Here is a 17,279-nt window from a genome sequence, read left to right as displayed (position 1 = left end):
AATGAATAATGACTTTGCAGAGAGACAGAGCCGTCTCTGGACCCCCAAAATGACGCAGTGCGCTCAGCAGCTGGGGCCTGGCTTCCCGGACCAGAAAGCCTCCTCTGGCCGCTTTCATTCCATTTTTCTTTTCTGAGGCAACTTTTTCATCGTGTGGGGGCTTCTACTAGACTCCGAGGGGCCACAATGACAGCACCGGGCGTGGCACTAGCCTCGGTTCTCACCCGACATACACCACCACCCACCTCTCCTCCAAACTGCAAGGCTTCCCTTCTCTAGGAAGATTTCCCCCATAGACCGCACCCATTTTTTCTAACCAGCCAGCATGATTCTCCCTCCTTCCCCTCCCCCTCCGACTCGTCTTGAAGGGACTGGGGGGGTGGAACCCTGCTAGAGGGCTGATGCGCGCACCCAGGGGCAGGCTGGGCCATGCAGAAGCTGGAGTCCGGCAAGGATTTCTCCAGACTGTATTTGTGGCTGAGACACCCTTTGTGACGCATCACTTACTCCTTCACGTGTGTCCCAAAGTACCTTGGTCCCAGCCGCAGAGGCAAATGCGTACATGCGGCCCGGCCGACCGACTGTGCAGTCCGCCTCGGAATCAAGCCGTTTCTACGCGGTAGCAGGCTGATTCCTCGGCTAACTGGGAACGTCAGGGAGCATTAAACTTCCAGAAGGATTTCAGCCTTCAGGTCTGTTTAGTCTATCTCAGTAGGGGAAAAACATCTTGGGCATCAGAAACTAAGGGGAAAAAAAACGTATCCCTAGCAAACGGGACCCTTTGGTGGTTCTGAACCAGGTGGGACAAAATTATGGAACGCGAAGGCCACACAGAGGGCGTCTGCCTCAGATCACGTGAAGTGCAGCGGCAGGCAGCTCGTTCAAAAAGCCTAGAGGTGACCAAACCCTAGAACGCGTGCATTTTTCTTTGTGTAACAGGTGATAGAGAAGACAACCTGCTCCAATCATCTGCTTTCAACAACATTCTTCCACTAGCTCATCCATAACCGACTGTCCAAAAGTATAAAACACATACTTTTCCGAATCACATATTCCTCCTCCGATGGCTTTCTTTCCGTCTTTCTTTTATGAAGAAACTTCTTCATCGTTTTGGGGCTTTTACTAGACTCCTGTAAGGATAGAGGTTTCTTTATGAATGAGAATTCTCTCCCCGAAAACAAATTAAAAAGAACAAATGAAATTAAACTGAATGGCTCTCTTATTTTGACCGTTTCCAGAATGCACCAAAATTTAATAACATACACAATAAAAATGGCTCCAATAAACTCTAAAAGGTTACATAAAACAGAGGCAATGACACTGTCTTCTCAATTGCCATAGGGACAGGTGCCATCTGTACAGAAAGTAGTGTGTGTCGATCCTAGGGAAATAATCGTACTCCTAACTTGCTTTATAGTCCTCACTGATACAGTTTTAAGGGAATTAAATAACAACTGTAGTACATTCTGCTTTTCAAAGAGCTTCCAAGCGGTTTAAACACATTTTCCTTAGCAACAGTCCCACAAAGAAGAATATTAATTTCCATTTGTCAGATGGGAAAATTAAGGCAGAGGGACTGAATACTTTCCCTGAAGGCAGAGAGAAGAGCCAAATGAGGGATCTCTGGATAAATAACTTGGGGTCAGGAGTCATGGGTGTAGACCCAAGCTTAAATATACATATAGAAAGCCATATTTTTAATGAGGAGATAAAAGAGCCATGGATTATTGAATTTGCTCTTGCCATCTGAATAACCGGGGTCCATTATCACGTGCCCAAGTAAACGGATTAGAATCTTAGACCCTGGTGACCATTCTTCTCCCAATCTCCCATGTGATGCATATACGTGGTGTTTGGATAATAATCAGTACCTTAAAATATATGGAAGAAAGAATTTAATTTCTTCCACTTAGCCACAGTGACCCACTTTGACTTGAAAACGCATAGACACGGAAAACTCCCGTGTGACAAAAGTAACAGGAAAAAGAGCATTAAAAACCACATACACACAAAGAAAACAGGCATTTTTAGGGCATCTAGGATGACGTTTTCAAACGTATTTCACAAAAGCCTGCTTTTTTGAAGAACGTACTTACATGTCAGATTTGCATCTTCATATTTTAGCCACCAATTAGAACAAGGGACAAAACAAGCATAAAGGAAAGCTTCATTCATCAAAGGTTACAGCACAGCATTATGATGTCACTGTAAGCCAAAGATATTGTTCTACCCTTACCTTTAAGATATAAGACATCCTCTAAAGTGAATATGTAAAGAAAGAGAAGATGAGCGTGAGAGGTCGATGGTTATAATGACCAAATCCATTTATCAATAATTCTAAAACAACATTTGAAATGTTAGTGTTATCATCAATTACACAGAGAGAATATCATCATGTTTCCCACATTAGTCTCAGATGCAATATCGTCATGCAAAAGCCCAAGGAATACAGTTCTGTGCAGAATCACAAATACTGAAAATAACCGAAATACATACTACGTGGTAAGAATATATTAATAACTCTCTTCTCCCAGCAGAAACAACATGATCATGCCTTAGTTTTAATGGATTAGTTCTGTGAAGGATTAAGTCAACTTTACCCTTCAAGGCTCACCTTCACTTGAACTTAGTAACTGACAATTACAAAATAGCCATCGTTAAAAAGGGGACCCAGATAGCTATGAAGTGGTGCTCCCAGTTTACGTAATCAGAGAGGAAAATTGGATGCTTGCAGGTATCACTGGTCCATTTCCAAAGCAAACCTGTGGGACTGTTTCTTGGTCCCATTCTGAACAGAGGTACGTAATAAGGATTCAGCTCGAGCATTATTTCTCCTGTTGTGCCCAGTTGAAATGATCAAAAAATCCTCCGGTGTCCAAAGATTGTTTTATTTTTACTGCACTCGGAGTTGGAGGCAACAATTAACCGAAACAGCACGGTGTTTGAGATCGAGACAAACTTAAAATTGAGCTAAATCTGTGTCATGCATCAAAACACACATTCGATATAGAAATATATGGTGTCTTTGCCCCCTAATTCTAAGATGTGCCTCGTAACTGTCACGGACTTAAACCTTCTCTCGGTAAGACCTAGGTAAAGAACAGTTCATAATAAATGAGGCTCTTTGCTGAAAGCTGAAACGGTGAGAAAAAGCTTAGGGGGAAAAAAACACTGTTTGGATGGAAAAAGTAACAGCCCCCACAGTCAACAGAAGCTGGTGACTGACATTTCTGACCACAGCTTTCAGGGAAAAATAGAAAGAACCATGAAGTCCCCACACTACCCAAATATCCACTGCCCTCTAAGGTTGTTGTCTAGAAGCCTCTATTTAAATTCTTTTCCCTTCCCAACTGCAGCAAAAAGTCCACACCTTCACAGTTCAGACTCATGGCCTGGTCCCATAAGACTTTCTTGGTTTGGCTTTAATAGATCATAAAGGCTCCCACATGCAGAACTGGGTCTGCTTGGGTGGAAATTCAAGTCCAATGAAGTGGCTCTCGTTTGAGATGGGTGGACGTGATTGCCGAAGGTTACAACTGTCGTGTCATCAGAAAGGTGAACCAGAGGCACATCAGGAGGGGACCAGGGAACTCAGGCAGTGCACATAAACCCTGTGGATATTTGATAAATATCTGTGCAGGGACACTAGGGAAAAGGGAAATTACGAAACAAGAAATCCCTGAGTCTAACAATTCACAACTGACTGACATGTATCCCCTAGCATAAATTCTAGCACATTGACATGAGCTTGTCAGAAGCATTTTATATCATATGTAGCGAAATTACCTCTTTATAACCTAGTGCTGCTGATGGTCTAAGTGGAGGCGCAGGTCGTAGACAACTTAAACTCCACGGTTTTATAATTTGAGGAGGTTCCAGGGGTCCTCGGGGCTGTCCAGTAGAGCTAAAAGACTGGGAAAATGTCTGATGAGATGTTGGCAATCTGCCATCTGACCCCGACCTTGGGCCACACGGCGAGAGAACAGCAACAGTGTCATTGGATCAGCAAAGCCAGCCATAGAAAAGGAAAGGTGGGAAAACAAAAGTCTCCAGTTTGAGAACTGGCACTTTCCAGTCCAGCTTATGGGGTCTCTAGGGACAGCACCACATTGACTCAACATCCTATGATCCTGTCTTCCCTCTCTCTTCTGGAATTTCACTCAAGCCAGGGGTGGCTTTCCTTTAGAAGAGAGGAAAGCAGAGTCAACATCGAATGGGTTCAGTCGTGCGTTGGGCGCTCGACTAGGTGCCGAAATAAGTTATTTCAGCGGAATGACCGAAGACGAACCTCAGCAAAGCAATGTAACTAGCTGGCGACGGACAAAGCCAATATTTGAACTCAGGTCTGATGCCAAAGCCCTCGTTCTTCCCACAACACACAGTGCTTGAGACTGGAGTTTTGGCATCACCGGTTTGAGTGTTAACAGAAAACATGGCAATCTTCACTCTCACTCAACAAGTACAGTCAAATCTCATCGATTCCAATTCCAGGAATTCCAAATTTGTGATAACTTAGAAGAAGGCAACACTGAAAGTTTACCCTTGAAGGTGACCTAGTGAATGTGGCAGCATAAATGAGATTACACGGTAGGGCTTTAGTCCTGGTGAGGGTAAACCGTGTTTTGACTCAGCACACAATGAATAGGAGACTAATGGTTGCTAATTAAAACGAATTTTTTTTAAAGATTTTATTTATTTATTCAACAGAGATAGAGATAGCCAGCGAGAGAGGGAACACAAGCAGGGGGAGTGCGAGAGGAAGAAGCAGGCTCATAGCGGAGGAGCCTGATGTGGGGCTCGATCCCATAACGCCGGGATCACGCCCTGAGCCGAAGGCAGATGCTTAGCCGCTGTGCCACCCAGGCGCCCCTAATTAAAATGAATTTTGTGTGTCACCGAAATATCCTGGTGGGACTTCGGATGAGAAAAACTTTGCCAGCAGTTTGTGGGGAGAGGGAGTCCCTTAATACCGTCAAACAAAAGTGCATATCTCTCGGTACACCTTTGTCTTAATTTGGATGGGCCACAACAAGAAATCAGAATTATTGAGGTTTTACTGTACTTCGAAACCTACAAATATAGACAAGCTGAAGGCTAAGGCCATGCTCACTGATTCTCGTAAGTCCCCTGCAGGCAGGTCTGACGAGAGCCTTAACAATGCCCGGACAGCGCGAGGGGACCACTTACGGAATGAGCGCTACAAGACGACGACGACGTTTTGGATAACGAACTGCAGGAGGCCGGTCCCCGGATCAGTCTGCACAGCTGCTCCAGCCACTCCTGGAAGTCCTGGCTGTTGTTGCAGTGGATCACGATTCTCTCCATGTTACCTGCATTGCCCGACGGGGAGCATTTGGAAACAAGAGGCGAGAAGCCTGAGCTCGCCTCCTTCATACACAGACTTGATGCAACTAAGACTTGGGTGTCTGTTTTCAGGAAGGTTCACACCTAGGGGATAACCCTGTGGAAACTTCTATGTCAGGATCAGGTCAAGAAGTCAGGAAATAAATACCTGTAACTGATTTTTAAAACTGCCCTTGACTTCCACTGCTTACAGAATCTGAGGAAAGTTGTCTAAAACTTTAAACAAACTCACAGGGCAAAAATTTAAGGACAGAGCCCATCTTGTTGACAGCCTCCCATGAGAATACCGTACCACTTCACTCACTATTCAAGTTGAAACAAGGCCAACATCTAATCTCGGGCTCCCTACTGGGGAAGAAGGGGGTAAGGCCCGGGGCCATCATCCCAGCATCAGCCCCTGTGCTGTGTCCCTACAAAACATACCACCGTCACAAGGAAATCACACGGGCCTGGCAAAAGGGACCACAGGCCAAAAGATCAGGCCTAGCATTTTGCTCAGTTTGGGCACTTACATCAGTCCATTTTGTTATTCTGAGTTCTAACAAGTGGCTCTTAGGCAAGAAGAGATTGGAACTAATGGCAACACCGAGGCTTCTGAATGACCAGGAGACTGTGTTCTATCGCTGGACCCTAATTATCCCAGGAGAGCTAACATACTTTGCCGTGCCCGGTAAAGCTCACGCATAGAATTATCACAGAAAATAATGGCATTTATTTATTCAAATCCCACTTTGTCCCAAAAAAGATTTCAAGTAGCTACTCAAAAAAGAGAAAATTACCTACCTGTGATTTCAAATGTGTTGTCATTCCCTTCAATTTCATCTAATCTAGTCACCACCATTCCCGCTACTGGTATTTTTCCCTATCAGAGAAAGAACATTTCCATTAATTCTGTGGTTATATGCACCTCTGCTTATGTCTATTAGATTTTTCTGACCCTCTCGGGAATCACTGCTGAATGACGGCTAAACAGATTTCTCTGGCCTGTCAAAAGATAGTATGTTTCCCTGTTTTCAATTTTAATTAGACAAGAAAGCAAGGGGGAAATGTGGGTTGTGTTTTGCTCACACGCCCTAAACCATACGGTGGGGATTTACAAACAGCTTACTTTTTTCTAACACATTTGTGGGAGAATCAGTCAACAAAGTAAAGTTTTTTTTTTTAAAGTCCAATTTTATGAAAATTAGTCATTGCGATGCCAGCTAAAACAGTCAACCATAACTCATGGCCCTCCATATTTGGGGAGCGGGCTGAAGGAAGCTGAACTTCCTAAGCAGTTTCACGACTTGCACCTCAGAACCTCGAATCATGTGATATGACTGTGATCAGACAGTCATAGGAGTGGGTCCCAGCTTTACAGATTCTCAGCAATAATGATATGAGATGAGCCCGTGAAACATGGCTGCTAATTAGAGTTCTATTTAAACATTCATAACCTAGCAGTGGACATTGAAGATAAACCCATTACAGCAGTATAAAGGTTTCCGATCTAAGGAACATCTGCTCTTATAAGCTGTTTAATTACAACAAAGGGTCAGAACATTTTGTGTTCTCTGGCTGGAGCTTTTAATGCCATAGTGGAAATACTGCATCTGGATGGAAACCTGTTTTCATTCTGGGTCCTGCTATTTGCTTTATATGAAATCTACTAACCTGATAGATAAAGCCACTCATCCGAGGACTTGCCGATAACATTATCAAGACACTTGAGAACAACAGGAGGTACCGCTCCTCTTTTTCCTAAAGTGAAATGACACGTGCTTAGTGGAGAACAGAAATTGGACATTTTATTTGTTAAGAATTTCTGGAGTCACTGTTGTATAAGGCAGAGCTTATGCAAGGCAACGAAACACGAACAGTGACATTTAAAAAAAGACACCCAACCCCAAAGCACCAAACTAGTTGAATTTTGTTTTGAAAGGAGTACAAACCCGTGGTTTCTCTCTCTTCCTTTACATAACAGTTAGATACAAATAACCATGCTTGTTTCCCAAGGACGCATGCCTGAGAGGTCACACGGTTCATGCCAAGGCACAAGGCTCTGGGGTCACAAAATGAAAATGATTTTGAAAAGGAGCAAAAACAGAAGGGGCTTTCAGGCAACAGGAAGTTTCCCGTGCTCTAGCACATGTATTAAATTCTTATTCATAAAATCACTTTTAATCGGTAAGAACAAGATAACTATCGTACCCATGTAATGCGAAGAAGTAAGTACTTTTTGAAAATGGCACAAAAGGAAATTTCACACAGAAGGGCTTCTCTGAACCCCTTAAACAGACGATTAGTAGGTGCAAAAAAATTCTGTTCAGCTTACACGCCAGCCGTGCTAGCTACAATGATCCTTATGCTTCTCTCCATCTCTTTCCTTGCACTTGAGAAGGGCAATCCTTCGAGGCTCACTCTTCTAGCAAGTTCTCTGCAGCCTTACATCTTTCTGTACTGCGCTTCACGGATGCTGCGATTTTTACGATTGAAGGTCTGAGCCAACCCTGCGTGGAGCAAGTCCGCAGGCGCCGTTTTTCCAACAGCATTTGCTCACTTCATGTCTCTGTCACGTTTTGGTAATTCTTGCCACATTTCAATCTTTTTCACTATTACTGTATTGTTATGGCGATCAGTGATTATGACTCACTGAAGGCTCCGATGATGGTTAGCATTTTTTAGCAGTAAAGTATTTTTGATTAAGGTACGTACTGCGTTTTGACATAACGCTATTGCACGCCTAATAAACTGGAGTATAGCGTACAGAAAACTTTTATATGCCCCGAGAGACCGAAAACTTGATTTGACTGGCTTCACTGCACTGCTGGCTTTACAGCGGGGCTCTGGAACCGGACCACCACTATCTCCCAAGGATGCCAGGACCCCGTGCCTTGACATTTTCTTGCCAAATTACTTGCTGCCTTCATTTTTCTCCCCATTGATTCCTCCCTAACTGCAGCCCCACTGCCCTCTCAAAGTCATCAATAACTGCCTTCTAGCGAAATCCAATGGCTTCTTCTTGGTCTCCGTACTCCTTGACCTCTGAACCTTCGGCAGCACTCAGCAGGCTGACCACTTTCCACCGCCCCTCCCTGCCGGGGTTTCCATGACAACACACGCCCCCACTTCTCTCTGTCGGCTCCTTCAGGCACTGGCTCCTCCTCCCTTCACCCGAGAGGTTTATCCCAAAGGTGTGAAAGACTAATAGTTAGACTTGTAGCCACATTAACCCTCCCCAGGGCATCTGCATCTTAAATGAGATCGCTTGTTAACCCCAAGTAATGAATCTCTGACAGAGACCTGTCAGGGACTATGGGAAGATGTTTTGGGACCGGGAAGGCAATTCTAACACCCGATAAATCATGCCAGGTGACATAAGCACCCTTCCTCCCCTACTCTGCCCCCTTCCTAAAAGACATCATCCATCTTCAGCCTTGCGTGCTTCTCTCTGGATATTTACTTCCTAGGAAGGCACATCTGTCAGGGACAGCTACACGTCTGCCTCTGACTCTGCCCTCCCACCCGCGTTCCCCTACTGCGGTAACAGCCGCTACAAGACCTCTCCACCTGGAGACCTGCGGTTGGTCACCTGCTAGTGAACAGGCCTAAGGCGACACTAATCATCTCCTCCAGCCCACAGAGCACTGCTTTCTCTCGACTTGCCCTCCTAAACGGGGCTCAGATTTGCCCCCTGCGGTTTCATTTTCTCCCCAACCACCTCCGTGGGGGGGGTGATTCTCACTTTGTAACACAGCTGGTCCTTCTGTGGCCAGCCCCCTCCGCTCCGGTTTACCTGACACACATGCTCATCTGATTACGTATCATCAACACCCCCTTCGCGGTGTTTCTCTACGACTCAAGCCTCTAACATCTCCCTGCTGCCCGCTGTGTGGATCTGAACGGCTCTTGCCCGATGCCCGGGGTTCTCAAAACCCGACTCTGTCTCGCTCCCTCCCTTTCACTCTCCCAGCTCGCTTCCTCTGCTCCCGGCCGACTGGCTTCCCCACTGTCCCGTGGCAAAAGGCCATGCTCCTGTTCTCTCCTGAGATAAGAATGGCCTCGAGCTTATGAAATCCTTGCCTCTTCTCTTCGTGGCCCTCCTGCTCCTGCCCTAGCTCCATACGGTCTTCTTGCTCTCTCCCTTCTCTGAACTTCTGCGGAATCCACTGTGGAGACACAACAACCTTCACTGACGATTTGGGTCTGTTCGCTAGTTGCAGCTTGCGTTTCCATCTCTTTGTAAGGCATTCCTTGAGGGCAGGGATCATCCCGTGTTCTCTCCTCCTATCTCCTGCAGCACCTAGCAGAGTGCTGGGCAAGGAATATCTGCTCAGTTTCTTCGAACGTTCGAGCACTTGACCTCGATGGAAGGACACATCAAAGGAAAAACCCCAGGAAAGATGGAAGCAATGGCATTGAGATTTGAAACATCTTACCTCGCACGTCCCATACTGCACCATTACTTGTGACATAAACAGCACATTTCCCAAGGTTTTAATACTCTCTCCTTCCCAGGCCTGAATAGGCTCAGAAAGTATCTGCAATTCCAGCTGTTTTCTCTTTCTTAGATCTTGGCACTGGCCCTACAGAACGAAAGCAGAACGTAATGGAATAGGAATTCTTGAGAAACAGACCCAAAACAAGACCAAAGTGAGATGAAGCTTTGGACTTTCAGATTTCCACCGAGTCCCTAATCCTCAGCATGATGTGTTCCCAACAGACAGCAAGATCCACTATCCTAACTCTCTAACCAAATGTTTTGTGCAGAAGAGCTACTTTTGCCAAACCATCAAGATAAGGTGGTACCAGGGGCCATGCGTTTGTGTCGTTAAAAGACAGATTTAATTCACTGTGGCAGAGCCCTGTACTTTAGGGACTAGTAGTAGATTGGTATGGGAAAACAATACTAAATTAATGTATATTCCTAAGAGAACCGTGAAAAAGAGATACAACTGAATTCTACACATACAAACTGAAAATACAAGCTAGGAAACAATATGTGGGATATGAATACGGTATATATAAATATCACTGCTGCAGAAAGTGTGAAGTTATTTCTTAGAGTAATTTAACAGTATTCATTCCAAGGCAAATATGAAAATGAGCATATGGTTAGTTATGTTACTGTTTCCAAATAAATGTCATAGTTTTTTGGGGGTGTGTTTTCTATAAAATCTCTGTTGCCCCTTTCAGCTACGTGGAAACTGGAAGACATTGGAAAAATGGTCTGAAAGACATGTTCCTTTTTAAAAAGGAATGTTATATTCCATTTACATAGGACAAAATAAAGAGGACACAAATAGTAATAAACGCTATGGGCGTGAGTGGGCTGTTTGATTAGCTCGAGCCACTGTTGTTGACCTATGACAACAGCAATGTTAACCTAATACCTTACTCTGGTTTTCAACTTGCTCTTTACCTGTGGACACATCAGGTACTGAACTTTGAACAGCAATAAAACTGAGGTGATGGCGAATGTTGCATCACAAGCTTATAGCAAGAATCCATACGTGAGCACAGAGCCCAATCACTTGGAATGGTACAGAAATGTCTAAAATGAAGCTAAACTTGGGGGCGCCTGGGTGACACAGTAGGTTAAGCATCCGACTCTGGTTATGGTCTTGAGGACCTGAGCTGCAGCCCCGCATCCAGTTCCGTGCTCAGTGCCGAGTCTGCTTGGGATTCTCTCTCCTTCTCCCTCTGCCCCTCCCGCTTGCGTTCTTTCTCTCAAATAAATAATCTTTACTAAACTTAATCAATCACCCAAAGTAACACTACCTTTTCTCCTAAAATGCCACCAAGTGGTTTTACATCAGTGGGTTCAAGGAGACATTAATCATCACGCTCAAGATACAAGATTACAGGTAGCTTTGATAGCAATCTATATAAAGCAATTGCATTTTTAGTAGGTTTTCTCCTTTTAGATTTGATGGAGGATTTCTTTTTCATATGCAAAGAATAAACTCACACCTTTTGGCATAAATAGATGAATCCAGTATCGATGCCAATCAGTGAAAGACAAGTTGCACAGACATAAGGTGAACGACATGGGGGTAAAGACAAAGAGACAAAAGGAAACCCCCCACCTACACAGCAATGCTTAATGTGGCAGAGACTTCAAATGTGAGTGCTTTATACCTTCAGCCTGGCAACATTGCAGGTAAGCATGATTTTTTGGAAGACAAAATTAAATGAAGCAATCACGGCAATACTGTCGCCAAAGCTTATTGTTTCCACTCTAAAGACCTTTGCATAGGGAAAGAAACGTTACGCACAAGTCACTCTTTTAGGAACAAAGCATACAAAACGGAGAATTATAATTTGAGAGCGTCACCTACCATGAGAGTTTTGAATGCTATGATTGCTTTCAGAATATCCTGATGATCTGGATGCGTATCCTATTAAAGGAATACATTGTAAAACAATATTAAAGGAGAACAGATCAGCCGTTGCCAGGGGTCAGGGGTGGGAGGAGGGCGTGGCCGCAAGGAGACAGAGGAAATCTGAGGGGATGATGGAACTGTCCTGTATCTCCATCGCAGCGGTGGTAACACGAATCTACACCCGTGATAAAAGCCATTGCTCTGTACGCCAAAAGAAAAAAGTCCATTTTACTGGAGGCTAATTTAAAGATCACAAAATAAGACGGCGCTTAAGCACTTGGTATCTCAGCGCCTCCAATGAGCAGGTGACCAAGAAACGAAGACAGCTGGTGGCGCGTCATGGATTTGGCCACAACATACTAGGTGTGGTTCCTGAGACTGTAGATAATAACTAATCAGCAGTCCGGGGGCATCATCAGGCCATGTCGTTAAGAAATGACAAGAGGTGGGGAACTGTGGGAACCGAGCGGTGGGTAGAGAAAAATCAATCCCGTCTCACTTCCTAAAATGCCTCCATTTTCCCTCTGCAGGCTCAACGTGGCAGGTGGGAACAAAATTCTAGGTTCCGTACGGTTGTGCTCCTTTGTAAGCCCCAGTAGTACCTATGGTCTGCAATCCCATGGTACCTACAACCCCAGCAGGTGGACAGGTTCAAGAACGGCTTTGAGGAATCCGTATCTCCATGACTGCTCATGAAGGGAAAGGGGAGATTCTTGGAGAGGCTGTAGACCTGACTTGGGGGGTAGATGTCTACCTAACCTTTGGGATTCAGCTAGAATAACTGAAGGACAAAGTCTGCTGCTCCACCAGCCTTCAGTAAGAAAACACAGAGCCGAACGGACCTGGGTCAGGAGACAGCGTCTCACCGGGTGGCGAACTCGCGCTCAGGGTGTGGGTTAGCTGATGGTGGGAGATGGAGGCAGCAGTGTAGATGGGCTCCAATTCAAGGAAGCCCAAGATAGAGGATCCGGGCAGTGGGGGTGGGGGGGCGATCTGGAGATTCTTTGCCTCAAATTGAGTGTGTATTAGCACTCCAGCATTGAGCGGTAACAGAAACTGAGGCCACTGGTTTCTGGATTTTTGCGATAAGCAAGGAGGGGCAAACCTCAAACGGTTCGGCAAACTGGTTTAGCTTTTGGAAAGGCATCCAGAGGTCAACACCTTCCCAAGCCCTAACTGAAATTTCATTCCGGCAGGCTTTACTCACTAGCTCCCCACTGCCTCCAGCTTTCCGGCAGGTCAAATAACCTGAGAATGTGGTTTTGCTCAGAGTACGTGCTTTCAATCCTTACAAATGCTGACAAGACCGGCAGCGTGCAACCTTTTTCTTTAAAGATAATCAAACCCTTTAAAACCTCAAAACCTTTCCCCAGACACAGGAAGAGCAACTAGGGTAAACGCAGGGCCCTCCTCTCCCACCCACACCTCAAACACCAGGCTCGATGGCGCAAGGACGACTCTAGAAGCTATCCCTGTTGATTGGTTTTTAATAAAAGGATCTGGTCTCTTGCTGAAACAGCATTCCATGAGCAGGCCTCGTTGCAAATCTTAATATTTAGAAAAGATTACAGTGATGCCACAGCTGTTGCCAGTCAACTCTAAGTTGATAAACACAAATGTGAGGGAACTTTGGGGAAGGTCTATGGATACGTAGACAGATAACCTAATATTGGACTTATTTATAAATCTTTCAGGAAATTTCAGAATGTTTCAGGGTAATCCAGAGTCAGAAAGCTCAATGATCGCAGGGCTCTCGAGATACTTATCCCTGTCTGTAGTGAAAGTGGTATTTATATTTTCTGATGTTTTGCTTTATCTCCCCAGATCAGGTTGGTTCATATACCAGAACAACAGAAGATCTTGGTTGATTTTGACTGAACCGCCATCTACAGAGGAGGAAAACCTAAGTCAACTTGAGAGAAGCAGCAGCACCGAGGCTGGGAGGGAGAATGATCATGATTATTTAGTAAAGGATGGAGACCTTTTAGTTGTAAGATGAATAAATTCTGGGGATCTAACATACAGCATGGTAGTTACGGTTTATAGTGCTGTATTGAATACTTGAAATTCACTGACAGTACATCTTAAGTGTTCTAATCATAAAAAAAATTAATGACTGTGAGGCAATGGAGGTGTGAATCAACTTGCTCAGGGTAATCATTTCACAATCTCTACGTATATTAAGCCATCCCGTTGTACACTTTAAAAAAATCACATTGTACAACCTAAACATATACAGTTTTTATTTGTCAAGCGTACCCCAATAAAAGTGGAAAAAATAAATAAGTAAAAATTAATCTCCAGGGGGGGCAAAAAAGGAATGCCCCCCCTTTTGTTTTAATGATTTTTTATTATATTATGTTAGTCACCATACAGTACATCCCCGGTTTCCGATGTTAGGCTCAATGATTCATTAGTTGTGTATAACACCCAGTGCACCATGCAATACGTGCCCTCCTTACTACCCATCACCCGTCCCCTTTTTATTTCGCTGCATTAAGAGGGAAACTAGAAGCCCAGCAAGAGGGAAGACTGGATCAAGCAAAATGCAAAACCCAGGCTTTCTCTGAATTCCTCAGCGAGGCTAGTCTGCAGGGAGACTGCCTTCCCTTACCTCCATGTGCCGTTCCAACTCTTGCAAGAGAGTAACATACTTTTCCAGTCGCATGAACGGTTTGCTGAGGCTTGTGGTTAAAATGAGGATACCTGGGCTGGATGCGCCTTGACTTTCCATGAACTGTTCCAGGTCATCACTAGCAAAAGAACGACCGTGATTTTGTTACTGCTTTGTAAAAAATCATCAACCCAACATTATTTTCCTGTGTTTTGCACAATATAAAACCAAACAGAAATTAGCTTCACTAGTCCAAATGCTGTCCGATTCACGTCAAGTCCATTCAGTCATCCTTTGCTGGGCCCCTGCTATGCAATCGGCATTGTGCCCAGCTCGGGGGCTTCTGCAGGGAGCCACAAGCTTGTATGACAATCATGCATTGACATCTACTAAGTAACAGGCTCCGGTCTCTGCTGGGGACACAGCAGTGAACAAAACAAAAATCCCTGCCCTTAAGGAGACTGCCCCCACGGACATGAGACTTACAGGCTATCGGATGGCCTCAACGTACGGTTTTTGTCACTTCAAATGTTCTAGTTAGTGGCTGGTCAATTGCCAAGGGTAGCAGCTTACCGCATACTCCCTCCCTATCACCGGACACCCACTTGTAATGTTCAGAATCAAGTTCAGAACTCAGATAGCTGCATGTGTATATGACTAACCACAGAGTCACTTAGCCTAGGATCCGAAACCAGTGCAGCAGACTACATGGACGGTTCCACAGCTTAGTTAGAAGAAAAAGACTATTCATGCGTCACGAACTTGTGCTACAAGCTTGTGCTTCTTCTTTCAGCCTTTTTGCACCATCTGGATTGTCTCCTTTCCAGCAACGTGATACTGAGTCCTGGGGCTGCAAGCTCATTTTAATGTTCACTTGTGCAAAAATAAAACTAAAGAAGGATCCCCACTGCCTACGGGACGGCATGTTCTGAAACTTCTGCTTCTGACTTGGCCCCTTTGGCCTCCTTGCTTGCCCGTGCATATCCGATCAGTCTCAAGTTTATTCCTTTCCATTCGCACTGCCACTGCCTTGGTTCAGACCTTTATCTCCTCCCATCTGGTTCACTCCCAGAGTCCAACTGGTCTCCTGGCTCCCGGGCTTTCTGGCTTCCCAGCCGTCCTGCAGACCTCCGCTCTAATCCTGTTGCTTTCTTTTTTTTTTTTTTTTAAAGATTTTATTTATTTATGTGACAGAGAGACAGCCAGCGAGAGAGGGAACACAGCAGGGGGAGTGGGAGAGGAAGAAGCAGGCTCCCAGCAGAGGAGCCCGATGTGGGACTCGATCCCGGTACGCCGGGATCACGCCCTGAGCCGAAGGCAGACGCTTTAACGACTGCGCTACCCAGGCGCCCCAATCCTGTTGCTTTCTACTCAGGAGCCCCTGATTGCCTGCAAACTCAGGCCTGCACTTTCTAGCCTCCCACGGGTCCCACCCATCTCTCTCCTCACTCTCGTTCATGAACCCTCTCCTACAAAATGACTTACTTATTCTCCCTAGAAGACAGCTCAGACAGGGCAGTGCCTAACCATGGCATGTTGCAATCGGTCGTGAAATGCGTTCAAAGAAACTTGCTATCAGCAGTAAAACACTGCGGGGGGGGGGGCGGCGTGGGGATGGGGTGGATTGCGGGTTACCCCATTCATAGACACATTCCCTCCTTGGGCTTTTGTGAGTGGGAGAGGACGGGATGGGGTCTCGGCTAATGCCCCGGCAACCTGGAGCCCTGCGGCGTCACACGTATGTCGGAGGGAAAAGGGGCTGGGAATCACTGCCATCACGGAAGCTGGATCGCTTCTGAGTGGTTGTGCCTGACAAGCCACATGGGGTATTGTATCCGTTTTTGCCCCAGAAGCCCCTGGGAGGAGGGAGGTGCCCTGGACCTAGAGTCATAAAACAGGGCTGGGGACCCTGGACCAGGTACCTGGCCTCAGCTGACTCATCTGTTTTACAGAGATTAAAGAAACCTCCTTTCTACCAAAATTGTGAAGATTCACCACTGGGGTTTGGAAGGTGACTGTTTCATGCTAAGGTCTTTAATCCTATTTAATATACACAACGGCACTTCAACCCAGGTGTTATCCTCATTTTACAGATGAGAAACCCGAGACTCAGGAAGAATGAGTAATCGGAAGTAAATGGCTAAATTGGGGTTCATGGCCAGGTCTGAAGTCAAACCCTCAAGTCTTTCCATGACACCACACGCCTCTGTATAGAAAAGTATTTTGTAAACTTTAAAGTAGTTTGTAAATGCATTTGTATTACTATTATTACTGTGCCAAGGCAAATACCTTGCTAAAATCACATCTTTAGAAACTACTATTAAGCTGTGATTTCCAGCTTAATGGAAACTCAATTGATGTTAAATTTCCAACCAAGAACATAAAGTGCACAAAGAGGTTTAAAAATTCATTGCATATAAAATATAATTAGGAAAATAACTTGAATTTGGAGAGTGCATTTGAGTAGAAATGTAATTTGGAGAAAATCACTTTCCTAATTTCTTTTCAATTTGGTAAACAAGTCTTATTTTTTCTTTCCACGACTAAATAAGTGCCCCCCGTCCTCAATGTTCTACCCTAATTGATACAAGGCTTGTGACAATTAAAAGCAAATACTAACGTGTACTTTGTTATTACTTTCCATGCAGCATTCTAACTTTTAGGCTTGCTAAATATTATAAAAGAGATTTTTTTTTTATTTTTCAATTTAACATGAGTTCATCGGCTATTGGGAGGAAATGAACATTTTATTGTGCAACAAAAGAATAAAACTGCCTTAATAAAGCTGCCCATTACAATAACTAGATTCTGCAAGACACATTTTACTGAGCCAAATAAACTTAATCCACAAATTAATGTCATTATACAAAAATGTAAGACTCAAATTTATATTGTTGTACCAAAGAACAAGCTGTCTTTTAAATGCGGTTTTTAAT

At 44.7% G+C, this 17,279-nt stretch overlaps 1 protein-coding gene across 14 annotated transcripts in view; it reads right to left on the bottom strand.

The window, feature by feature from the left end:
* ARHGEF6 (Rac/Cdc42 guanine nucleotide exchange factor 6) overlaps positions 1-17,279 on the bottom strand; it is a 112,428-nt gene that overhangs the window by 7,260 nt on the left and 87,889 nt on the right. For 4 of the 14 annotated variants that reach the window (XM_044392447.3, XM_057314834.1, XM_044392448.3 and 1 more), the window contains 9 exons: positions 14,344-14,482; positions 11,685-11,744; positions 9,783-9,929; positions 7,018-7,104; positions 6,148-6,226; positions 5,188-5,330; positions 3,787-3,924; positions 2,237-2,257; positions 1,037-1,130 (listed from right to left, as the gene is read on the bottom strand). In XM_044392447.3, coding sequence (XP_044248382.1) covers positions 1,037-1,130; positions 2,237-2,257; positions 3,787-3,924; positions 5,188-5,330; positions 6,148-6,226; positions 7,018-7,104; positions 9,783-9,929; positions 11,685-11,744; positions 14,344-14,482 — 908 coding nt within the window. Of the gene's footprint in view, positions 1-1,036; positions 1,149-2,236; positions 2,258-3,786; positions 3,925-5,187; positions 5,331-6,147; positions 6,227-7,017; positions 7,105-9,782; positions 9,930-11,684; positions 11,745-14,343; positions 14,483-17,279 lie in introns of all 14 variants that reach the window. The other 10 variants (XM_057314821.1, XM_048213302.2, XM_048213305.2 and 7 more) reach the window with 6 other exon arrangements.

This window comes from Ursus arctos, chromosome X, assembly GCF_023065955.2.
Source record: "Ursus arctos isolate Adak ecotype North America chromosome X, UrsArc2.0, whole genome shotgun sequence".
Lineage (NCBI taxonomy): Eukaryota > Metazoa > Chordata > Mammalia > Carnivora > Ursidae > Ursus > Ursus arctos.
This window is presented reverse-complemented; position numbering and strand designations above follow the sequence as displayed.